Raw genomic sequence first — 24733 nt, 5'->3', positions numbered from 1 at the left:
GGGTCACTAATTAAACACTCATTAATAAGTGGGGTAATTGTGGCATGTTCAAACTGGAATGTTTGGTTATACACATGCTACCCAGAAATGCTGCGCTTGAGCTTAACTTTTGCTTCAAATGTTAATCTTCTTTAAAAAGGTATCAGACATATAAATACACCTTTTATTAAAAGTAATTACAAAATAAATCCCTCATTATTGGATTTTTAATTTGTCGACCATTACCCTATAAGTGCCCGGCTCATTAGGGAAGCTTAAAATCTTCAATCGTTAATCAAATATTCTTTAAGGTATCAATCATATAAAAACACATTTGATTAAAAGGCCATTGCTAATGAGCACTTATCATTGACCCTGATTGTTTTTTGAATATGTTCACCATTTACCTTAGACATGCCCAGCTCATTAAAAAAAACTTTTGCTTAAACTCCTCGTGTGTATGTCAGATATTCTTTATCAATCATACAAATATTGATTTAAAAAAACACTTGTGTTTGATCTTAATGTGTTCACCATTATCTTACAAGTGCCCAACTCATTAGGAACTTTTGTTTAAACTCTTCAAGTGTATATCAAATATCCTTTTAGGTAGTGATCATATAAATATAGATTATAAAGAGAGGCTATCACTAATTAAAAAATAAATCACTCATTATTGGATCTTTAATATGTTCACCATTATCTTACAAGTGCCCAGCTCATTAGGGAACTTTTGTTTTACCTCTTCAAGTGTATATCAAATGTTTTTTAAAGTATTAATCATGTAAATATAGATTTTAATGAGAGGCCATTACTAATTAAAAAATAAATCACTCATTACTGGATCTTTAATATGTTCACCATTATCTTAGAGGCTCATTAGGGAACTTAATAAACCTTATTCCCACATCACCATGAAGAGTATCAGCTAATGTCTGCTCCCTCCCTGCATGTGTCCCTGCTCGCTGATGGCGCAGGGACACATGGACTAAACTACACACACACACACACACACACACACGCACACACACACACACACACACAGACACACTCCACATATTTCCACCACCTTCACGATAATCTTCAGTCCTACCTCGGTTGGATGTTCACTGGGACTTCAGGCTTTGGAGGCTCCACACATAGCATCGCAGGCTACGCATTTTCAAACCGCTGTCGCCTGTAGATGGTGATCCACCTCTAGGTGATGTGAAGAGAAGGAAAAACTTAATCCTGAACGCAAGCGGGACAATATCCGGGCGCAGGGGAAAGCGCTGCCCGGTGTCGTGTGTTGTTCAGCGCGGGGGGAAGTAGCCTCGGAGGTCGGTGGTGGTGCTGCTGGTGGAGGAGGAGGTGGAGGAGGAGGTGGTGGTGGTTATCCTGCTGTTTACTTCAGAAACACTCCTCTTCTTTTCCTCCTGCCACAACTGAGAGAGAGACACACTGAGTGATAGAGAGAGAAAGGGAGGGAGAGAGAGAGAGAGAGAGAGGTGTGTATCAGTTTGCTTTTCCCTTTTTTCCTCCCTCTCGTTTTTGGAGTGAGGCGGAGCCTTTGCCCACTTCTCCCTCTCACACACACACACACACACACACAACACACACGCACACAACACACACATACAACACACAAACACACAACACACACATACACACACACGGATGAGACACCTCTTGATGTTGGTGCAGATGGGACAGTGAGACTATTCTAGAAAGCTGTTTCTAGAATAGTCTGTTAATGTGACATGTTTCCCTTTAGCCATTTCTTTTTCTTTCGTCCCCTGTAACTTGAAGACTTTAGCTGTGAATGCAAAACTTTAGCTCAACACGAAACACCTGCACGCACTTACTTAGCTTGCTGTTATCAAAAATAATGATGAAGAAAGATTAGCTTAACACAATACGGTGTGCACATTGATACTTATAAGTTAGCTTACTGCTATCAGGGCCGAAGAGACGTATTCTAGAATAGAAGCTTTATGAGCAGGTTTCAAACAAGTGATTTACTGCATTAAAACGTGATAAACAGCTACTTTAGCGAGTAAGACGCTGCAATTTTATCCTTTTCGTAATCCAGCCGATGAATTAAGAAATAACAAAAATAAAAGTTAAATGACTAAATGTGTTTACCAATACACTTTAAGCTACTTTTAGGGTTTTCTCATTTCAGTTAAATTGCGAGTTATTAGTGCCTCAAAAGTTAAGAGTTAGGAGGCATTGTTGCTAGCTAACATTACAGTTAGCTACCTAACATGTAGCTGTGTTATTTGGTTGCTAGTGTTATTAGCATTCTGTGCGTGTCATTTGATCTAGTGTCAGTTCGAACATCCTGAAACTTGATTGTTATATGACCATATAAAAATTATCTTCAACATAATAGTCTGACTTTAGCGAGCTAATGTGTATTTTATCATTTGGTTCCATTACGGGGTAGTTACAGTGTGCATTTAGCAGCTAATCTCTGTAAGAACCAAGAACTAGTGACTGTTGTGCCAGTCGTTTTAACTTCATATGTACATTTACTTAAAAACTTGTGTTTAAACCAGAAAGGAAACAGAAAGCTTAGGTCATGATTTCTCATGTGGGCTAGCCTCTTTTCCAACTGCAACGCTAACAGTTCAATATCTGTCATTCAACTAAAACATATTTATATCAAGGTAATGTTTTACTACACAGAGTATTAGCCCTCTTGTTAGTACAGAAAGAAACTGCAGAAACATGGCACCAATGTAGCCTTTCCTAGTTTTGTCCATAGAAAGGTCTCATCTTAATTTTTTTAGCACCTCTTAAACTGTAATCTGAAAAATGTCCTCTGCTTCCCTGTTTTAACCACAACCCATTTTCCTTCATTCGAGGACTCGTCTCTTTTGACGACCTTTTATCCCCCTGAGGGTCTAGAGATTTATTAAAGGCCATTAAAAAAACTAAAATATTGAATCAACAACATTAATATTAGATTTTTCAAAAGACGACACTCCAATGAGCTATACGATGTACTGGGTGGCTCAGTTCTGTTGCTGGATTTTAGTCACAAGCACAATTTAAAATGTCAATGGGATATTTAATGAGATGTTCTTACTTCTGGCACAGAACGTGGAAGTTACATTTTCACTTTGGCTCTACTTGAGCTGACTGACAGCTGGTATATGCAAGGACCTCCTTTAATACATTTTTTAACTAATTATGGATTTAGTCACACAGACTACTTCTTTTTGGTTTAAAGGGAGTATGTTTGTGTTTAAGGGACTTTAGATTCAACACTCAACTGCATGTTGACTCAGTTCATTTTTTTTCTCTTCATGCTACAGGTGCAGATAGCAGCGACTGCAGCTGTGCCTTGATGTCATGCTTAAAACATGCAATCTACTGCTCTCCGTTATGTTTAGTTCCAGTCTCAGTAAGTAAACTGATTGTGGACCCTCCATTCATTCACACATAACACGGTGCAGATGGCAGGGAGCGTCTTTGGATTTTCCATCATTTCACTCTCTGTATAATTTCCCAACACCTCCAGTGTGCCAGTGTAAGAATAGAGCATTCCTCAAAGACAAATAAAGCAATAGATTAATCATTTACATAGCTTCTGTTGCTGTGAACTCTGTACCATCTAGTGTGTGGTCCCGGGCCTGGGGGCTCTTGGCCCTGTCCAGAGAGCATTTTTCCCTGTGGCCATTTTGTTTCCAGCACAATGTAGCTACTGGGCACGAACCCAGGACACTCCAGTCCAACATCGGCCACCAGGGAACACCAACAGAAGCATATGTTGACTATGGCAAAACGGGATGGATGACAGGCCACTGAATAAAAATAAGCAAGGACATAGGCTCTGTAAATACAACCAAAAACTACAGTAGCAGGACAATTTAAAGGTTTAGAACATTATTCAATATACAAAATGACATGTTGGTGTCCTAATTCATCGTATGAGTTACTTTTTATTTTCTTCTTTATGTCACTATTAGAATAAGAATTATTTAAAATCTGCTTAGTTGCTTTAGATTTAATCCAATAAAAGGCTGTCTTTAGTTTATATTTTCCTGCATTTATTGTAGTTCAGAGGTTTTCCATTTCTTCCCCATGCAGGATGGAACATTTTCTAGGGACCCCTCATATTTGTCCCTTTGAATATTTGAAATAGCCTATTTTTTACACTTCTACTTAATTATGTGATAGAACAACACCAGAGAAATGTCTTGGAAATATACAAGACATGTATTAAAATCATTTTCACCATTTCAACACTAAATAACCATACTTCATGATTATTTTAATGGTTGAATCTGGACAACCTGGCTGTGTCCACATACCCCTATTTGAAAACCACTGTTGATTTAGATTATTTCTCCCGAAATACTATATTATTTACTGTATATTATAATCCAGAATGAAAAACATGCAGTATGATTTACACTGTGTCCCACTGGCATAATAATCTAGTTCTACTAAACCAATACAGTGCTGTGGATTATTAAAATGTATAAGGGTTTGATAGTATGATTTGCTTTTTGTTTATACAGTATTTTTTAGAGGATGACAGTCAATACACACACACCCTCTAATCTTTTCACTGTACAGTGGATATTTGAGAGGATCAGTAGTGTGCAACTGCATATTTCTGCAGAGAGACATTATTTCTTCCCTCAATTCCTTCTGGCAGAGATCTGAGTGTTTGACCTTTTTAAAATGCAAAGCGATTCTCCTACTCCAGAGAGTGAACGGGAGGCTCATGATTGTGCTACTAAATTTGAGCGACTTAATGCTGTAACTCACAGAGAGAGGAGAGCTGTTCTGCACCTGCCGAAGTCTTGACTTGGTTACGGGGATACAATAACACCTCCAAGGGTTATGTTAATCTTTAAAGACGGGTTATTCTTATGCTGCCCCACTCTTTGCTTCATTGGAATGAATATTTCACTGCAACCTTGAATCACTCTCTCCCTTAAATCACTTTATTGCATATCATTTCTTTTTACTCGGTCTGTGTGCTTACCACAACACATGGATCACTTGCCTTACAGTCTCTTATAGCAAAATAAAACTGTGAAGATCTTCATTCAGACAGTCTATTCATACATACATCTTTTATTTAGTCAAATAATGCTACCACTCCGAATAACTCACCATGGTAGATACCCCTGTAGCCACAATATCTACGATTTTATATAAATATTTAAAATCAATTCACATATTTCATCCTTTTTCTTTAAGGAGGAGAAGTGCAGTTAATTTATCATTAACATCACCACCAGAACACTTATCATTATCAGCAGCTAAAAAGAAGAAGAAGATCATGTTAACCGAGACTTTAATATCTTACAACACACATACGGGATATTGTAATGAGTGGCTCATGGGAGTGTAATTTACATTCAGTAATAATGTCAGATTGTGAAGAGTGTGCCATCGCACTGTAAGTACCTCATCCACCAAGTGTGCACACAGTTCATCAGCATGTATTTTAACACAGCTTTTGAGATGGAACAATATGATTCAAACAATACCACTCTCACCGAGCTCGCATCTAATTATACACCAGTATATTATAAAGCCTCTGACAGTCACAGCAGCCTGTAAAAGACACTGGCGCACTTTTACAGCCTCCAATAGATGCAAATGAGACAGATTTACACCTTTGACTGGAGAATAAGTGTGAAAACAGTTCATTAGACTTGTTGTGAAGTGTCTGGATGTTTTTTTTTTTTATTCCTCCTACAGAAACACAGCACCGTGAATGTTTATGTGAGACAAAGCAGTTTCCAAAGCTGAGTACATAAACTTTAGAGATGGTGTGTAACAGAGCAAACTTCAAGCTAAATTGTCTGATGCATCACTTTGTTTCCTTTGCACTTGTCTCTCACAATTAGAGGACTGTCTCAAATGTGGAACTCGTGGAACATATTTTTTTTTATCAGGTTTCTGAAATAACAGCCTCCATTTCACTTATACTAGAGACTGTATAAAGAATCAGATTCTGTGCGGAGTGTGTGTGTGTGTGTGTGTGTGGGGTGGGCCGAGCTCCTGATCTGTGAATTGGGACAGATCCATCATTTTACCTAATGAGATCAAACTGCTCTGATGTGGAGGTTGTGAAGGAGCAGAGCAAATTAGCTTGTGGAGCTTGTAAAGTAGTGATGAAATACTTGGTAATATTTCCACAAATATGGAAAGCCAAAGTGAAACACTGCTGGAGCTAAGATGTGTGTTTCTGGGGGGAGGATAGAAGTGTCCGTTTTGTTGCCTCTGGGAAAATATTAAATAAACATAGAATTACTGAAACCAGTCCATTTGTTTTTTTAACTCATTTAAGCACATTTTTGCTAATCAATCACAGCACGGCTCACAAACTGAGTGAAAAATGAATTCATCCCTGTATAAACTATTTTCTTGTTCTCTCTCGGGGAAGGTAAGTTGAACAGACTGCCGCTTGAAGGTCTTTGTTTACAACCAACCTAATGTAATTATACTCACCACCTACACACAAATTAGCATGCAAACTGTGTCGGAGGTTTGAAAAATACATGGAGGAATGTGATTTTAGTGCAAGGATAGGTCTGATCGTCTGAGGCAACGTCTCAGTGCCTCGACACCAGGACTCTAGGCAGGGAGACGGCACCGATGGGAGGCTGGAGCAGGACCACAGCTAACAAGCTCCAGAATTGAACACCTATGTACAGCGCAGAGACGCTTCAGCATGGGGAGCGCTTATCTCCACTGAACAAACTGGAGGGATGGGAATGTTCTCAGGATGTTATCATGTCCTCTGTGGAAATGAGATAGCCAACCACCTTTATCACCACCCTCAGACTCTGAAGGGCCCATGACCATTACAGGAACAAGGACCAATAGGCTGCCAGGGGACTCTAACCAACTGGCTGCCTGAAAAAAAAACCTGTCTGCCTGAGAATTGGACGGATTGGAAGTTGAGTGAGTGACAGGAGATTGGAAGGAGACTTGCTGTTGGCTAGTTAAACCCAGCCAAGGGAGTTAAGAGTAACTATTTAGACAGGATGCTGAAAGCTAAACATTTGACATGTTACTCATAAAGTCATACGTGAACCATGACATTATTAAAAAGGATAGAAGAACAGGGAAAGGAAAATCTAAAGAAATCAGGGAAGCCGCATGTTAGTTATTATTGGCAAAAGGATTTTTGTGATATGTGATTTAACGGCAGCATCTCCATGGCAACTCTCCTTTCAAGTCTTTAATGAATAGGTAATGGCCAAGCACAACTTCATAATGTCAGAATTGATGCCCAAAAACTGACATGAGGAAAATAAAGGTAGATTCTTGTTTGACAAAAGTGAGGACAGTCATTTGCATAGTGCATTCCCTAGCCCCTTAACCTAACCTTAGCCATCTCTAATCACCCTAACTTAAAACTAAGGGTTCTGTGTGCCTGTGCCCCTCGTGTGCTGCGTTTTAATCCCAACCTAGAATAAACCTGATTTGAAGTCTTAACATTCAAACAGCCCTTTGAGGACCGACCAAAATGTCCTCACCATGCTCAAAATGGTCCTCCAGTTCCAAGTAGAAGTATACACACCAACACACACACACCCTGACCCTTTTTGATTAACCTAATCCTAATTTTATTGAAGACAAGTCCCCATAATGTGACTGTAAACAGATTTAGGTCCCGATAGCATGAGTAATACCTGGACCACACACACACAATCACACAATGTACCATAGCAACACAAATCTTCCCTCTGTCGCTGTTATTTTGACTGTCTGGCAAATCCACCTCTTGTTTTCAAAGCATTTTTTTCTCTCTCTAACAGGTGCAAAACCTCTCAACTCAACACATCAAAGAGACACATGCACCTGCGAATAAATCACAGCAAATGGTAAGAATCCAGACTCGGGCCTCCCAACACCAAAGAGGTAGGATTCAAAGTGTCTGATTTAATATTCATGAAGTGCAGGGCTTTGGCGGCTGAATGCTTGTTTACGGAGATGTGTCTTTTGTCCTTGGGAGAAGGTTTGATATTCCACCAAGAAACTGTTATTTACATACAGCGTGCTTGTGGTTTTGCCTCGACATGATAAAACACATACATCCTCGCCTAACATGGTGTGTATACAGTACGTACACTACACCCCCCCACATGTACTGACTTAGACTGACACACCGGTTTTTTCCTAAGAGGTTCTCACTCCCCTTCTGAAGTATTAAAAGCTGCATACTACTCTTCCAGCAGAGCTAATGAGAGCTTGTGATTATGAAGTGTCGGTGGTTTCATGTGCGGAGGAGTTGTTCAAGTTGTGGCAAGTCCAGAGTGAAGCAGTGTCGTCTGAAATCTGCACCCACAGGGACAGAGGTGGCAGACATTCAGTCGACGCTATAGACAGAACCAAATCAAACACAAGCACTGGTGTGTCTCAGCAATAAACACTTCTCTCCTTCTTGTCAACACCTCTGCACCTCTTTAAAGAACTGTTTTAGATGAATTCAAGTATGATCGGAACACAAAATTAATTATTTAACATTTGTGCAGGCTTGTGTTTTGTTGTCATATGGCAGTGAAAGGGTTTAAATAGAGCTGGTAACCTTCTATTTTCTTTTGTGCACTTGTTTCATCAAAGGCATGGTCACTACTAACCCCTTGGCCTTGCAGCTTGGAGTCAGACATGCACCTGCATCCCAGGACCAGTTATTTTTGGCTAATGCAAAAGCGAGATCCTCTCATCTCAAAGGACGGCTCCTCTACAGGGATGTATCACAGCGCTCTTGTCTCACCTTATAAAACCTGTGCTTCACCTTTTCAAAAGTGAAACAACGCCCACAAGGTCCTGTATGTGTATCAGCTAATTACTACAGTGTAAAGAAAGCTTTTGAGAAAAGAAAAAAAAAAAATCTCCCAGATGAGTACTTAAAGAAAGAAAGCAGCTGGCCAGAACATACTCTAGAGAAACATCAGCTATTGGAGCGGTTGGGGATACTTTTCACTTAAGTGCTTTTCTCTGAGCAGTGTTCACTGTCGTTCGCTCCCACGCTTCCTCCTCCTCCTTTCGCAGGGTGGCACACATATACTCACACACACATATCCATCCCTTTCATCCCCAGGGGTGAAATAAACCCATGCATCATGACTCAATTCAGTCTTAATTTATTTCACATGGTCTAATTTAATGTCTCCATGTTCATATGCAATGATTAAAAATAGCCGGATTCTTTTTAATAATTATTTACCCTCACGGTTCCCCTCGCTGATCATGCACATTACTCAGGGGTTTTGGTTGTTACATTTCTCACACAACTCTGCTGCAGAACAAGACAGTGGATTCTGATCAGATTCAACAGTAACTCATGTAGGCCTGCTGCCCTCTGCTGGTTGAACTGTGATATCCCACAAGTTCAGCATCTACAATGGGTCCTGCGATAAACCCACTACAATATTTCACTGTTATTTCAGAGGCACATTATCAAAATGGCCATGTGCCTCTACATAGGCAAACAATAACAAGGTTTCACTTCAGGTAAAACTGTTTCCTTTGCATAGATATATTCCTTATTACAATTTAGCCTTTACAAAAGCAATCTGTCAAGGTGCAAGCACAACTGGCTTTCAAAGAGGTTGGGAAATGGCACTCTGATTGGTTCATTGCACGTAACACCAGAAAACACATCCATGATTAATTAAGAGACTGATGGTGTACTCCTGTGGTGTTAATAATTATTAACTGGAGGAAAACTACTCTGAAAGTTGTCTAAAATTTAGGTGCACAAGTTGCAGAGTTGCTTATGTCACCACTTATAAACCTGTTATACTTTTACAATAAGCTCTACATATTTGTTATTATGCAAATAACTGAGTTTTTATTTAACAGCTGGACCATCCAACAAAGTTCACCTGATGTCCTCAGTGATGCCATCTAGTGCCTCAGATGGCACCAGTGGCTCCGGACAAAGAAGATGCTGAGGAGTTGGTGGCTGCTTGCTTTAATGGTGTTTCTACCAGGTCGTGTCGTCCAAACCACATGAAGTTCTCCCCTGCCTGTGCTGAAGCTGCCTCTGCAGCCTTCTGCTTGTGGTTTCGGGGGAACCGTCTGTAGCCGGCTGGAACATCAGCAGTCTGCTTCACATTGAAGTCAGTCTGGTAGGCTGAGAGGTTCCCTCCGGTCTCTGATGTGCCAATGGCAGGTCCATCGGGGAAGAGGCAGAAGTGAGAGTTGTGCTCCCTGCGATCATTGGGACCCTTTCTCCGTCCCACACCCTGAAGTACACCAACATGACATGGATGCAGTGAACAAATGTTTTTCTTTCAAGCTGTAATATAGTGATAGGTCCAAGCATTTTGTTATGCACTTTATGTCTCCTCATACTCACACAAGTGAAGACAGCGATGTCATCTTTCAAAGAATGCTTGTTGTCATGGTCTGAGAGTGGATACTCTCTGGATCCCTGTGAAGAAACATATGAAGAAAAAACTCAGACAGTAAAACAACTGAGAAAAGTGAGAAGGCACTTTTTCAAAGGTTCTTTGATATGAAGTGCAAGGGCCATGACAGTAGTGTATATAAAAGAACCGGTCATGCAAAACACTGCTGCACATACACACCTGATGTTGACTTTTCCATTTAGGATAGTGTTTAAAGCTTGAAACCTGAGGCAACGAGGATTTAACCTGACTAAGCATGATCCCACTGCTTGTACAAGTCTCATGGTCTCTCCTCTCAGTTTCTGGTAAAACTGAGTGAGCAAACTAAGAAGAATGTAAAAGAAAAGCTGATTATTTGTTCACGTTTTAACTTGTATGTTGTGATTAAAATAAAGAATTTCTTACCCATTTTCCGTCATTGCTCATTGAAGAATATTGTTTTCCACCTTTTACCATTTTAATCGACTGAGTGATTTCACCAACACGCACAGTTCAACTTAACTTAACAATGCACAACACTCGTCACTATGGAAACAGTCTCCAAACAAACAACCTGGAAACTGAGCTCAATTTGTCACAGAGATGTGGAACTGGAATTCTGACAAAAAACTGCTTCTACTAATCAAATAAAAGGATAAATAATTTATTTGGATTTACAAATCAAAGCAATCAGATAAAACACAAAAACACAATAAAAAAGTAGGAAACTAGACCGAATGAATAACCAATGGCCAAGTGTTTTTTGATGTAAAGAAAGACATGAATAAAGTAAACATGATGGGATCACAGGTAGGACATACAATAGATCAAAGACTTTTTATTTGATAAGTGTATTAAATTAAGAATTGGGACAGCTTCATCAGGTATATGGTTGAATATGATATTCCTCAGGCAGTGTCATTGATCCAATGTTGTTTTCCATCATGATCAATTCATGTTTTCTTACAAGTTCAGCATGGGTCACTCTATGCTGATGATGGAGCCTTGTGGAAAAGTGGAGGCAATATTAAACATATTATGTGAAAGATACCAGGGGAAAATTAATGTCATAGAAAAATGGTCACATTCATGGGGAGTCAAGTTCTTAGTGGAAAAAACTAAAGCGATAGTGTTCACTAGAAAGAGAGGTGTTGATAAGTTGTATGGACAAATAAATGAGCAAGTGAAAGTCTTCAGGTTTTGTCTGAAATGTCATATTCCTCAGGAAGGGTGTTCCAAAGCCTTGGGGCAGTTATCTCAGAGGCTCTGTCCCCCTTAGTCCTCAGCTGAGTTTGGCCCAGCTAGTAGACCCCTGCCTGGGGATCTTGAAATACAAACAGGGTTATACAAAGATAAGAGATCTGAAAGTACAGTATCTGTACAGTTTGTGACCGGTCTATAGTTTTACTATTTAAGCATGTAAAACGTCTGATGCAGTAATCCAGGCGTGTTGAGATAAAAGTATGTAAAATAATTTCATCATCTTTAAAACTTAACATTTGTCACTTCCTTCCACAGCAGCAAGGAGTTGCTTAGCCACCATCTTTAGATATTTTGTGATAAAAGGTAGTTTTCAGATGAGTCTATTATTTTCTAAAATCATGTGATCGAGCCCAGGCTTTTTAAGGATTGGCTGAATACTACTATGAATTTAGTTGATTAAATAAAATCAAGTGTTTGAGAGTTACAAGAAAATGTTTCTTTGATGATTACAAAGTCAAGGAGGGATAATTTTATTTTACACAACAATATATTACAATGACATATTCAACTTATTGACAACTTATGAACTATATAATACAATTATACAACTTATATTGAACTTAACAAACTTGTTTTTTTCATTTTTAATACAATTAGCTATGCTAAAATGTGTTAAAATGTAACTGTTAAAGATCCTGGGTTAAGATTTTGCAAATAAACATTGGCTAATATTTTTGGAACTGCTACATGGTCACTTATACCAAGCACTGATTGTAAAATGGTCTAATTCATGAATCACTTCAGATGCTTTTTTAAAATTCTTCAATGAGATGTGTCGACAAGTAATGATTTTTCCTTTTCCCGTTGTTGGAGGTGCTTCTTCAGCTTTTTAGCCAAACGATGCCACCTGATGAAAAGCAGGAATCATAGGTCACTTAATAAAATCTCCAAAAATGAGCTCATGTCGTCATTTGCAAGTGAGCTAACTCTTATTTTGAGATCATCAACCTCTCTTACCGTTCCTGTGCATCGTTGTACTTATTCACCCTGTCAGCCTCCTCCCTCTTCTCCTCCATCCATCGTTGCAACAGTTGCTCTTTCTCTCTCCCAGCCTGCGTCAACGTTTCCTTTAGACCTTTGTGCTCTGCTCGCAGGGCGGCCAACTCTTTGGACTGACACTCTACGGTGAATTCATATTCTGAAAGGGTCGCCTTCACGGTGTTGTTCCCTTTAGCCAGGTTAAGTGCCTCTTGACGGTATTGGGACACACTGAAATAGCAAAGTAATTCAATAATGATTTATTCAACCTCCAACCTTTTCTTTAGAATCTTTGATGTTACACTTTAGGTCATAAGTTCAACTTCATATACTGTAGAGCACAATTTGGCTTGACAATTGTTTCATACTGTATCGACTCATGTAGTTCTGTCATAGTATAAAATCTTCTCTAATTGTTAGCATCTCCTTAATTGTCATTATTCTTGACACGTTTGACATACGTTCAGAAAAGTTTAAGTCAGCAAATAAATTATTTTTAAGATTAAACAATGTCTGCAGGCCTTCTCCTTGTGCTCTCTCCAGTAAAAAAAAGAAGATATGTTTTTTTTTTTTACATGTAACTGTCTAATGCTTGTATATAAGGTGAACCAAATGTACACAAAACATTTTCATCTTATATTTGGTGTATTTTCATTCTTTCCACTCTCTGACTTTGTGAAAATCATTTTCATACAGTGCATTAATGCCTTTAAAATGACCCAACAAACAATAAGGAAGTATTTTTTGTTTCTGAAGATCATATTTTATGATGACTCCAGTTGTCCATTAACAATGGTGCACTGAAAATTACCGTGACTGCCAGTACTGCAGCTCAGCCTCTTTCAGATACAGCACAGTGGTCAGATCAGAGACGGTTTGAGACAACTGGGGAGACAAAAGAAACAAGGTGATTAAACTGTGGATTATAGAAGGAGCGATGAGTTCAAAGTTCAGTGCCTGAACACACAGATGATAATGTGGTTCAATTTCTTTCCCTGCTGTAACTTCCCGACTTTTAGGTCATTTTACAAGTTTAAAACCACAAAAGCTATTTACTGATGCATGCATTTAATTACAGGGAACTGCTCTTGTTTACACAGCTAAATAAATTTGACTCATATTATTTTATCCACCTTTTCTGACAGGTGCTCAGTCTCTCTCAGCTGCAGATGAAGGAGTTTAGTGTTTTTCCCAGCTTCTACCCCATCTCGCTCAGAACTGAAAAAAATGGAGAAATCTACTTTTATAAATCAAGATGAACAAATGTTGGATAAAGAGGATTTTTTCATTTCTAACCTGTTAGACTGAACATCATCCAGGATTTGTTTGCGGATTTCAAAACGTTCCTCCAGCTGAGACACTAGAATAAAGACAAACACGTGTTCTCACGGCCTGAGACAGAGAGAAAAGGTTGAGAGAAGAATAATGTTGAACTTACGTGTCGTGAAAACACCGACATGAGGCAGTTTCTCAGTTTGGTCTCTCTGCTGCAGTCGAGCACGCACGTGATTCTTCCAGCTGTCCATCTCTGCGGTCATGTGATCCGTCGTCTGCGAAAACCTGGTCAACCCAGCAGCACTTTGAATGTTGGTGCGCGTCTATTCTAGTCTCCCGGTAAATGTTATTGGAGCGGAAAAAAGGCCGAAGACAAAACGTTGAAGGTGAAAATGATAATTGTTGTGGAGGTTTAATTGATTTCCACACAATTATGACAAACATAGTGAAATAGAGTGTTTTATATATATAACTTGCTCATATCAAATATAATATTTTTGTAATACTTGAGGTGACAGATATTTCCCCTCTCTCTTTTTATGGTGACCCCCACTGTCTGTGTGTCAAGTTTCAGAAGATTTTAAAAGTTGACTACTTTTTCTTTCTGTCATTCATAACTTGCTCACTTGCCTTTTTCCTCTCCACCTTTACCCTAAGACAACGAATAGACACGCATCACTTTTCAAAGTGCGCCTGACTGTCCGCAGTCCAACTTGAACTGTGTGTTAACACAGACAACACAAATTCATTAGAATGGAAGTGAAATGTCTGCACCACAGTTTTCACAGCTCCTCCCAGTTCAGTTTAGACAGAGAGCTGCCTGACATTCCCCTGCTGCATGCAACCACTGACCATGACTCCACTGTCTTAACACAACACAACACAACACAGCAGTACACAACACAACACAGCAGTACACAACACAACACAGCAGTACACAACTTGCTACTTGGTGCTTCTACTCAAATACTTTCTCAGATTAAAATAAACTTTTCGATCTTACATTTCTACAGGGAGCCTACTAATTCTGAAAAGCAACATTTTATAAACACACTTTGCGATAAATTTAATGCATTGATATGGACACAAACAATGACTTTTGTAAAGTACACAGTATAAACTTTACATTTCTTTTGATTTGCAAAGTTTTCTGTCTGCTGATATTTCTGTACCTCTACTTCAGTGAAATGATGAATCCCAAGCTTTTAATTAAGGCATTGCTGGATTAATATAATATAATACAATATAATATACTTTTTTTGCCACTTTTGAAATAAACAAAGCTCTTTATACGCTCAATATAATGTATTTATCTCCACTTTAAACAAACTTTATTATTGTTCACTTATATAATTTGAGAAGAGACAACAAGCAGCAGCCCTGTCAGTACATTTCAAAATAAAAGCCACCAGAACAGAATGTACTCAACTTTTCTAGAAGGAGCAGGAGCTGCCAGCTCTTAGTACTTCCGGTTCAGTCCCTTTACTAACACATCGCTCTGACTGGAACACATTCAGCGACATGAGCTTTATTTTACATCCCTAACTATTCAAATGGACTCTGTGTGTTTCTCCGTAGAATCGGGATGAGTTCCGGAGGTTGACAGAGAACAGAAGAAGAGTTTTGAAGCAGAAACAGGAAGTTGTTGTTCCCTCGGAGCAACGTGTGTTCTGACAACAACAGATGGAGAGAGAAGCTACAGGCTAATTCAACCTGTTAAATAAGTGATCCATGTTCCGGAGGTTAACCGAGACACCGCAGATTCTCATGTGAGTGTGATTTAATTCCAGTCTTGTAAAACTACATCTTGTTTTTTTCCACAGCGCTACGGTTCAGCGGAGCTATTTGGATTAGCTAGCCTGCCGAAGCTAGCATAGCAAACTAAAGCCACCACCACTAACTTGATCGTTACATTTGTCCTCGTCCGTCTTTCATCGTATGTCCGTCTCGTCCATGACAACATGTGCAGGCTGTCGGGTTGTTGAGGAATCGGCTGGATCTTCGGTGCTGTGTCCGGTATGAGCTCTGGGGACAGTGAGCCTGGGACCCCCTGGGACAGTGTGAAGGAGGAACCCACCGGCTCAGGTGAAAACAGCAAACATGTAAGTAACCAGACTGAGAACAGACACATGCTGTAATGGTCTAAAATGATAATCAGACTACTACTAAGATCATGGACTCTCTCAGTGATGATATTGTCCATCAAGGGGTGCAAATTTCCAGCAACTTTGCAATTATTAAAATCTCGTTAAGATAAATAGTTTTCCTCAGTCAGAGATGTAGCTTTGCATAAACATTTTACACGTTAAAACCATGAGGAATGTTTTGCATGATGTGTAAAACCTTAAATACAACCCTGAGTCAGTGTTCTGTGGTCTGTGTAAGTCATGATGTTTTATTTTGTAGGAGTCAGCCATATGCTCAGGCAACACTGAAATTAAGAGCTGTGCCGTGGTCAAGTACTCAGCCGCCCCTCCTCCGACCAGCTATGCCTTGCTGCAGGAGAAGACTGACCTGAAGCTGCCTCCCGCCAACTGGCTGAGAGAAAACCCTCAGCTGGGCAGCGCGGGCACCACCATACTAGGCTCCAGCAGCAAGAGCAAGCCTTTTTCTAGGTATAACACCCCTAATAATACTGTTACTACAACTGGTATGTATTACTGTGATGTGAGGCTGTAGTGATCTGGAAAGTTACAGAGTGCAGTGTGTGCTGCTGAACAGTTTTGCATTATACGCACAGGTATTTCTCAATATAATGTTTTGACCAATCTATTTGTTTCAATAAGGCAACACTAAGTATTCTGAACACCTCTAGTCATTCAGTCAAAGTCACAGTTTATATTAGAGGCTCAACGCGTCATGCTTTGTGCTCTGCTTAATTGTGGGAACCTGCTGGGCAGATGGCCTCTGTTGATGGTCAGAACACACTTATGAAGACTGATTGTTACTCCCTGGTCTATTGACTCCATGTATTCTACCTTTTTTTAATAACTTTACTAAACTAGGACTGAAAAACTTTTCACTACATATCTGATAGCAGAGAATAATTGTGATTATCAGTGGATAAACCATGAATACTGATAAATCATTAAAAACACTCTAATTAAGTTCCTTTTCTTCTTTTGTAGTTTCGGGATGGCCTATGAATTCATTGATTGCATCGGGGACGATGTTGACGTGGTGTCAGACTCTGAGGTTTGTGGAGCTGCTCCAGAGCTGAAATTTGTTTCTGACACGTGTTCATGGAGCTGACGTTAACATTGTTTTCTGTCAAATTCAGAACATCAAGAAGCTTTTGAAAATTCCCTACAGCAAGTCCCATGTCAGCATGGCTGTTCACCGCGTCGGGAGGACCCTGCTTTTGGATGAACTCGACATTCAAGAGCTCTTCATGAGGTCTTCTCAGGTAGCGCAGAGTTTTTCTTTTACAAATCAATGAAACATCCTTACTAGGATTGATGTGCCTTGTTTTAACATTTCCTTCACGACAGTATGAGGTTTAAGGGATAGTATTCTCCCTGCAACATGTGTTTTTGTAGACCGGAGATTGGACGTGGCTGAAAGAGTTTTACCAGCGGCTAATAGATGAGAAGTGGCAGAGGAAAAAGAAGAGTAAAGAGCACTGGTATCAGAGAGCAATTCTGTCAAAGTTTCTCTACTACAGGTGAGTTATCTGTTTACATTGGGTGTTAGGTTACACTTCTTCTTGTGCCTCTCTCTTAGCCTTCCTCTGTGAACACTATGGCTCTAACTATGTGTTTCCTGCAGTATAAATGGTGATGGAGCTGCAGAGCCTGTACCAGACAACCTGAATGAAGGGGAGGTGGAGAACGAAGCAGAGGAGTTCAGTTCTTCATGGCCCACCTCGTTCACCAGCACGCCTTCTGACGCAGAAGAGTCAGATGCTGCCAAGCAGGTCCAAAGAAATAAAATTTAATCACTGAAAAGAATTAAGTGAATTTATTAGACAACATTTTTCTGTATAAATGTGATGAAGGGTTTAAGCACATAACCAAGCGTTTTTTTTTAACTTAGTTCGTCTTTGGTGAGTGCTAAGCTGATAAGTGGTGAGATGTTGGTTTGCACTAGTTACACTGACAGTGTTGTTTCTATAAAACATGTAGGAAAGTGTTTCTTTGGACAGCAACTTTGCTCTGGGCCAGGTGACATCTGTACTCAAAGAGCAGAACCTCCCAACTCTGTTCAATGAGGGGGAAAACAGTCAGGTAACAAAAACCTTTACAACCTTCTTTAATGGTTTTTATGACTACAGGTGGTAGCTTATGGTCGATATATAATTTGATGTTATTTGTTTGACAGGGTTTAAGAAACGACTTTGTTCGAAACATCATGTGGACGTTCGAGGATATCCACATGCTGGTCGGATCCAACATGCCTATTTTTGGAGGTGGTCGTTATCCTGCTGTCAGTCTGAGACTCAGGTTGGAATTTGTTTGTTCTGACCCAGGATCTGAAATGAATGCTCACTTAGAAAGAAAATAATAATTAAACATTTTCATAAAATATGGATGTGGTGACACACAGTACGTCTCTGCAAAGTAATGATAGGTGCTTGGAATTGTTAGTAGGTCAGGTTTAATAACATCATTCCTTCTTCCGCTCTTTCTCTCTGTGTTTTTCAGGGACAACAATAAACCAATCAACATTCTGACAGGTATCGATTACTGGCTCGACAATCTGATGTGCAATGTCCCAGAACTGGTCATGTGTTTTCACGTTAATGGCATTGTTCAGGTAAATTGCTGCTGCCTTTTGTCCAGTGTTGTTATTTTCCAATTAATTATTGCAATAGATAAAGTTTCATTGTATAATGTGACATTGTTCTGATGGCAGGGAAAATGTTTTAAAAGTTCCATATTAAAAAAGTAACGTAGGTAAAACCTTTTCCTTAAAACCTTCTTTGTTTTGTGGTTTTCCCTACAGAAATATGAGATGATCAAGACAGAGGACATCCCTCATCTGGAGAACTCCAATTTCTCCACGAGGGTTGTGAAAGACATCGCCCAAAATATTCTTTCCTTCCTAAAGTCCAACTGCACCAAAGAGGGTCACACCTACTGGCTTTTTAAAGGTGGGAGACAAACAAAGGGATTCTTCAGTCTGATCACTATGTGCTTGTGTTTCTTGATGTTTTCTTATTGTAATTTTTGAACCCACAGCCAGTGGGAGTGACATCGTGAAGCTTTATGATCTTACTACTCTGTGTGAGGAGGCTGAAGAAGGGAAATGTCAGAATCCCTTCACTCTCCCTGTGGCTGTGTTACTATACAGGTAAGTATCTTAGAAAGACTCCGGAGCATCTTTGTTCTGCAGGATTTCTACAGTCGTGAATTCTATTGGAAAAGTAGTTCCATTTTGAAGCGTTAAACTCCAGGGCTGAATATTTTCCTCATATCCAAAAAGAGATTTTGACATGCCATAGAAAGCTTCAGGCGAAATCTATTTATTTATAGTTGGACTTCAGGTTCAGTCAAAGGTTTTGCGTAAGTTAACATAATTGGAGCCAGTTTAAGTAGCAAGAAAAGTTGAAAGTCAGATTGGGTTTTTTTTATGGTAATTTGTTGTTTCAATATTTAATAAATGCAAAATAATTTTAAATAGTAAATCTATTAATTTGCCATTGTTAGTACAACCCTTGTATAATAAAACATTGTTTGCAGGTTAGATGTGTTTGAATCAGACATGTATAGAATTCAGAAAAGTGTGTAAACTGTAATGGATTCTTGTCTGTTGTGTGTTTTGTGGTGCAGAGTGGCCAGCAACTTAATGCTGAAGGCAAGACAAAACAGGAAGCACTACGGTACAGTCCGAACGCTGCTCTTAAACTGCGTCAAACTTCTGGATCAGGAGAGGCATCCGCAAGTAAGAAGAAATTCTTAGTTACAATATGACAGAGGTGGCAATTGATATTTAGACAGCAGAGAAAGTAGAAATTGAAAATCTTGACTGAACCTGATACCCTCTCTTCTATCTGCTCAGATCATCGCCTCAGCCCACTACATGCTGTCAGAGCTGTTCCAGCTCGATGAGCCCCCTGAGGACGGAGGAGAGTCGCTCCGGGCTGGCGGCTCCGAGGACAGCTACAGCGACGAAGACAGGGAGGAAGACGAGGAGGCAGAGTTGACGGAGGACAGTGATGAGAATGGCTCCTACAGCAACTGCTCCAACCCGCAGGATGATAGCAAGGCTGTGGCTGTTATTCGCTCTGTAGGGGAGCTGTCTGTGCCGGAGAAATACAAATCTACCCACCAGATCAGAGTGAGCTACAAATGTTTTTCTTGCCCTTTCCATCACACAGACCTACAGGGAGAGAGTGGAGGGGAAAAAGAGGCTAATCTTATCTTTTTAAATCTCTGCAGCCAAGTGGTGCTTTCCCCGTTTCTCAAGACAAAGAGGAGAGATGTAGACACGTCCTGAGCTACGTACTAAAGGCAAGTCTCCACATCATGTTTACATACAACACTGATAATGTGATGTGTCCTAGGAAATGTCATCTACCAGTTAATAATCGCTGTGATACACAACACAGGGCCTGAAGGCAGTGGATGGAAGCATTAAGAAGGAGAGCGACCTCCCAGCCGCAGACCCTAACACACCAATCCCTCTCAAATATGAAGACAGAAATGCTATTGGAGCCTGCGCCTCTGAGAAAGGCATCTCTCTTCTTCTTGAGAGAGGTCAGTTTCCAGCCCTTTTTTTAAAGAGTAGCGGATTATTATGTGATACCACATAATAAAACAGTGAATATGGAAGTGTTATGGCATACACAGTCTTCTTACTTTCTTACAAACGGGCTAAGATCATGTGTGTGTCAGCAGTGGGGCCCATGCAGGGCGACCAGAAGCACCCGACGCGCTCGGGGATGATCCCTGGCTCGTGGCAGCACCACATGAAGCTGCAGCTCTTCCTCAAAGCCTCCAAGGCCTACTATGTCCTGTCTGATGCTGCCACCAACTTACTGAAGTATGGCCGAGCTTTGCGCTACATCAAGCTGTCTCTGCAGTGCTACGGTAAGGTTGTTTAACTTCAATTTAAGGTGTCTTTGTTTTATCTTTTTACTACTTCTAGCTGCCTCAATAATGATTGATTTATTCACAAAGCAAATAATAATATAAAAACAGAATGATAAAACAGATCATGTCCTTCCACTAGCTTGTGCATGAAACTGCTCCATAACTTCCAAACATTCACATTCATCAAAAATTCTGTGCCGCATAATGATAATGATAACGAAAACATTCAAACATCCATGTCTTTTTCCATCAACTTCTCCAGATGCCTATTGCTCAGTGAGCGGTACGCTGCACTCACAGGTGCTGCAGTTTCATAGCCAGTGCCTGTCTCTGTGTGGAGACATCCAGCTGATGTTGGCCCAGAATGCCAACAACAGAGCCGCTTACCTTGAGGAGTACAGCTACCAGACCAAAGAGGACCAGGAGATCCTGCACAGCCTGCACAGAGAGAGCAGCTGCCAAGGTCACTCACTGAAGACAATCATACACAACACACAATGTCCAGCTCTGTTGTCCGATGTATTAAAACTAGGGGTGAACACATAGAAGGCCATTTTATTTGTCCTTCCTTTTACTTATCCTTCTCTACCCCTCAGCCTTCAACATGGCAACAGACTTGGCGATGGACCCGGAGTACCAGCTGTTTGTCAGCAGTAAATGTTACGAGGCAGCATATGAACTGCTCGTCTCCGAGGCTTTGAAAGATCAGGAGTCAGATCAACTGGCTCAGGTGCTCAGACGTCTGGGAAACATCCGCAATGAGATGGGAGTGTTCTACATGAACCAGGCTGCAGCCATGCAGACTGAGAAAGAAGGTTTGTCGGGTAAAAGTTGAAACTCGTAACAATTACAGTGATCGATAACACAGAATTATAGGGACAGCTAGCTTCCCACTGCACTCAGATCAGTAAAAATATATACAGACTAAAGCACAACTTTGCACTGATCACTCTTACTTGTGTCTCTGTCCTTGTTTGTGTGTCTAATCAGCTTTATCTTTCTCCCTCCTCCAGTAAAGAAGTCGGTGTCTGTAGCAGAACAGGAGATGTGGAAAAAAAGTTTTTCCTTCTTTGAGAAAGGTTTGAAGGACTTCGAAGCCATCAGGGACAGCACCAACTCAGCCTTGCTGTTGTGTAATACCGGCAGACTGATGAGAATCTGCGCTCAGGCTCACTGCGCCATCTCTGTCGACCAGAGCCGAGGGGAGTTCTCACCTGAAGAGGCACTCTACTACAACAAGGTGCCACGTCAAACACTTAATAAGTCTTAATTTTTATTTTTCAGCCTACTTTATCTTACCTTATTTTTTAACTCATTTGAACCCAGGCCATAGACTACTACTTGAGGGCTATGAGGTCACTGGCAAGCCGAGCCAACCACCCAGCTGTGTGGGACAGTGTAAACTGGGAGCTGTCCACTACCTATTTCACCCTGGCTACACTTCTGCAGGACTACGCCCCACTGTCCAGGAAGGCCCAGGAGCAGGTGCCTGTTTTAACAGATTTTCTACATGGAGTGAAATTTAAATTTAAACATTTTGATCATCAGTATGTTTTCTTCAAATCACAAGATCAGTGATTACCATCTCTCTGTTTGCATCACATGTTTTTCCCAGATTGAGCGAGAGGTGACAGAGGCAATGATGAAATCCCTGAAGTACTGTGACATCCAGACCGAGTCGGCTCGTCAGCCGCTCTACCAGTACAGAGCTGCCACCATCCACCACCGCCTGGCCTCTATGTACCACAGCTGCTTCCGCAACCAGGTGGCACATCGTGAAAAGAAATATAATTTATTCTGAATATCTGTTCGCTTTTCGTACCAAAGATTCATGTGTCTTGGCTCACTCTTTTAACATAGACACTTTTTGATCATGCTTAAAGAAAAAGGAGCCACAGACTGACTGGAATAGAATTGCTGGTGATGCCTCATTTCGTACTTCTCGCGGTATAATACACACTGACGGATTTCTGTGTTCCTGGCACTGATTGTGTGACAGGTGGGAGACGAACACTTGAGGAAGCAGCATCGGAGCCTGGCAGAGCTTCACTACAGCAAGGCTGTTTGTTTATTCCTCAGCCTCAAAGATGCACCCTGTGAGCTGCTCCGCACGCTCCTGGAGAGGGTGGCCTTTGCTGAGTTCACGATGGCAGGTGAGAAAACAGTCTATTTTCTCTCACCAACACCGAAGAAACAAACTGACACAGTCTTATAGCAACACAAACACAGTTTATGATCCAGCCCGAGAAACTAAAATAGCAAAAAGACATTAAAGGATATAAGAAAAAGAAACTGTTGATTATATTCCATATATACAAATAATGTAATCACTTGGGTAATTATTTCCAAAACAAATATAAAATTTGCAGTAATGTTTCACATGGTGTTTCCACAGGTCAGAGCAGCAGCGGGGCAAAGCTGAAGAGCCTGACTGGAGCTCTGGAGATCATGACAGAAACTCGTCAGGCTTTCCAGCTCATTCATAACGAGTTGGAGGAGGAGCAGGTCGAGGTCAGTTTTCTTGGGACATCCCTTCTCGTGCTTATTCTTCTTCACAAAGCTTTGTCCTATTGTCCCCTCTCCAACACACACTGCTACATTGACCTTTTCTTTTCCATCCCTCCTCATGCTGCAGCTGAGTGAACCACACGCTGCGGACGCAGCTCAGTCTCCCGATGTGGCCACTGGTCCCACCTCAGGGCTGAACCTCCAGGAAGTGATGAAGTTAATCGGCGTGTTCGAGCCGAGCTTCTCATTCCTGCTGCTGCAGCTCATCAAACTGATGACGACGATGAAACGAAAGCCAAGGTAAGCGAGAATCCAAAACTCTTATTGTACATCCAGCTCAGTAAACATCGAATACCCTTTATACTTTCACCGTGCTCACTCCTGTGTGTTTACAGCAATAAAGATGAGGAGCTGCTGAAAACATATAAGAATGTTTACTCCAAGCTGCTGCGAGCTGAAAAAAATGCACCTCTCCTCAGCCGGGTCAGCGTCTACATAGACCTGCTGCAGCAGCTAACCCCGCAAACAGGAAGTGACGACACAAGTACACCTTCATGATGACTATATAAGTCATTATGAGGAAGACCCTTACAGACTTTGACCCTGCTTCCTGCACCTTGCTGGACATCCAGACAGAATTCTGGGGAACACTTGATGACTGTCTTCACAAAAAACGAACTTTGGAGACATCAGTATTAAAGGACGCATCCTCAGGCAACTGTCCGAATCTGAATAATGGTTTCAAAGCTAATTTCACCTCCTGCGCCTTATAAACAAGTTCATCTTGTGCATCACAGGTTTTGAATTGTACATTTTTGTTGTAAATTCCAAATGAGTTAATTCATTTTCTTATTGCTTACGCAGTTCTGATTCACCGTTTAACCTTCTCTGTGTTGGATTTGTTGAGTGGACCCGCCATAAGTAAAATTTCAAGGATGGTATAAGAATTACACATAACTCTTACACAAGGGGGCTTAAAAATAAATAAATCATTTGGCAAAGGCTCAGAAAAAATTATAAATCTTACTATAATTGTTATATTTGAGATCCAGTGATGCTAGTAATGCTGTGAAAAGAGTGGTTGAAGGTTGACAAATTTAAATTCAAGTTCAAAGTAGTTATTTGCTTTTCAAAAACAAATTGTGCAATAGTTTGGTAACATCCAATGCAAACTCAAGAGTTTGTCCACATGGCTGTTTGATTGTATGTATAAATGTGTTTATATCAGCATGGTTTGCTGTGACATGGAAATAAAAGGTTTTTAAAATATTATGTGACATCCTTTGGTCTTTGCGAACAGAAATTAAGTGTGTTTATTTTTATATAGAGCAGGGGAGT

The 24733-nt window shown here is 40.5% G+C and overlaps 3 protein-coding genes and 1 long non-coding RNA gene across 10 annotated transcripts in view; 2 read left to right on the top strand and 2 right to left on the bottom strand.

The window, feature by feature from the left end:
* The window catches only part of LOC109634656 (C-terminal-binding protein 2-like), a 61098-nt gene extending 59678 nt beyond the window's left edge, over nucleotides 1-1420 (bottom strand). Inside the window, exon 1 of the mRNA XM_020095342.2 lies at nucleotides 1073-1420. The gene's annotated coding sequence lies outside the window, so the exon portion shown is untranslated. The remainder of the gene's footprint in view (nucleotides 1-1072) is intronic.
* On the top strand, nucleotides 1339-10614 carry LOC109634683 (uncharacterized). The gene is made up of 4 exons (XR_011246130.1): nucleotides 1339-1466; nucleotides 3282-3370; nucleotides 7758-7823; nucleotides 8563-10614. It is a non-coding gene; the product is annotated as an uncharacterized lncRNA (long non-coding RNA).
* A 1440-nt stretch (nucleotides 10615-12054) lies between these two features.
* LOC109635591 (autophagy-related protein 16-1) lies at nucleotides 12055-15920 on the bottom strand. 4 transcript variants are annotated; one of them, XM_069539153.1, is made up of 7 exons: nucleotides 15766-15920; nucleotides 14017-14181; nucleotides 13875-13938; nucleotides 13712-13796; nucleotides 13390-13463; nucleotides 12558-12809; nucleotides 12055-12447 (listed from the first exon to the last, which is right to left on the bottom strand). In XM_069539153.1, exons 2-7 carry the CDS (start codon nucleotides 14114-14116, stop codon nucleotides 12363-12365), a joined length of 660 nt encoding a protein of 219 aa, XP_069395254.1. In that variant the 5' UTR covers nucleotides 14117-14181; nucleotides 15766-15920; the 3' UTR covers nucleotides 12055-12362. The 4 variants fall into 4 exon arrangements, with proteins under 4 accessions (XP_069395254.1, XP_069395255.1, XP_019952454.2 ...); XM_069539154.1 differs by lacking the exon at nucleotides 15766-15920 and having other exon boundaries at nucleotides 12587-12809; nucleotides 14017-14663; XM_020096895.2 differs by lacking the exon at nucleotides 15766-15920 and having other exon boundaries at nucleotides 13712-13815; nucleotides 14017-14652.
* edrf1 (erythroid differentiation regulatory factor 1) lies at nucleotides 15823-24664 on the top strand. 4 transcript variants are annotated; one of them, XM_020096874.2, is made up of 25 exons: nucleotides 15823-15955; nucleotides 16260-16468; nucleotides 16982-17048; nucleotides 17134-17259; nucleotides 17393-17517; nucleotides 17622-17769; nucleotides 17978-18079; nucleotides 18174-18295; nucleotides 18497-18608; nucleotides 18798-18945; nucleotides 19034-19145; nucleotides 19625-19736; nucleotides 19854-20132; nucleotides 20234-20305; nucleotides 20404-20551; nucleotides 20693-20884; nucleotides 21150-21350; nucleotides 21484-21702; nucleotides 21901-22127; nucleotides 22214-22372; nucleotides 22503-22652; nucleotides 22887-23040; nucleotides 23283-23398; nucleotides 23523-23695; nucleotides 23791-24664. In XM_020096874.2, the coding sequence occupies exons 1-25, from the start codon at nucleotides 15872-15874 to the stop codon at nucleotides 23951-23953; spliced, it is 3720 nt and encodes a 1239-aa protein (XP_019952433.1). In that variant the 5' UTR covers nucleotides 15823-15871; the 3' UTR covers nucleotides 23954-24664. The 4 variants fall into 4 exon arrangements, with proteins under 4 accessions (XP_019952433.1, XP_019952424.1, XP_069395249.1 ...); XM_020096865.2 differs by having other exon boundaries at nucleotides 21484-21711; XM_069539148.1 differs by having other exon boundaries at nucleotides 20690-20884.
* Nucleotides 24665-24733: the final 69 nt, after the last annotated feature.

This window comes from Paralichthys olivaceus, chromosome 14 (genome assembly GCF_024713975.1).
Source record: "Paralichthys olivaceus isolate ysfri-2021 chromosome 14, ASM2471397v2, whole genome shotgun sequence".
Lineage (NCBI taxonomy): Eukaryota > Metazoa > Chordata > Actinopteri > Pleuronectiformes > Paralichthyidae > Paralichthys > Paralichthys olivaceus.
Note: the sequence above shows the minus strand (reverse complement) of the source record. Positions and strands in the feature narration are given on the sequence as shown.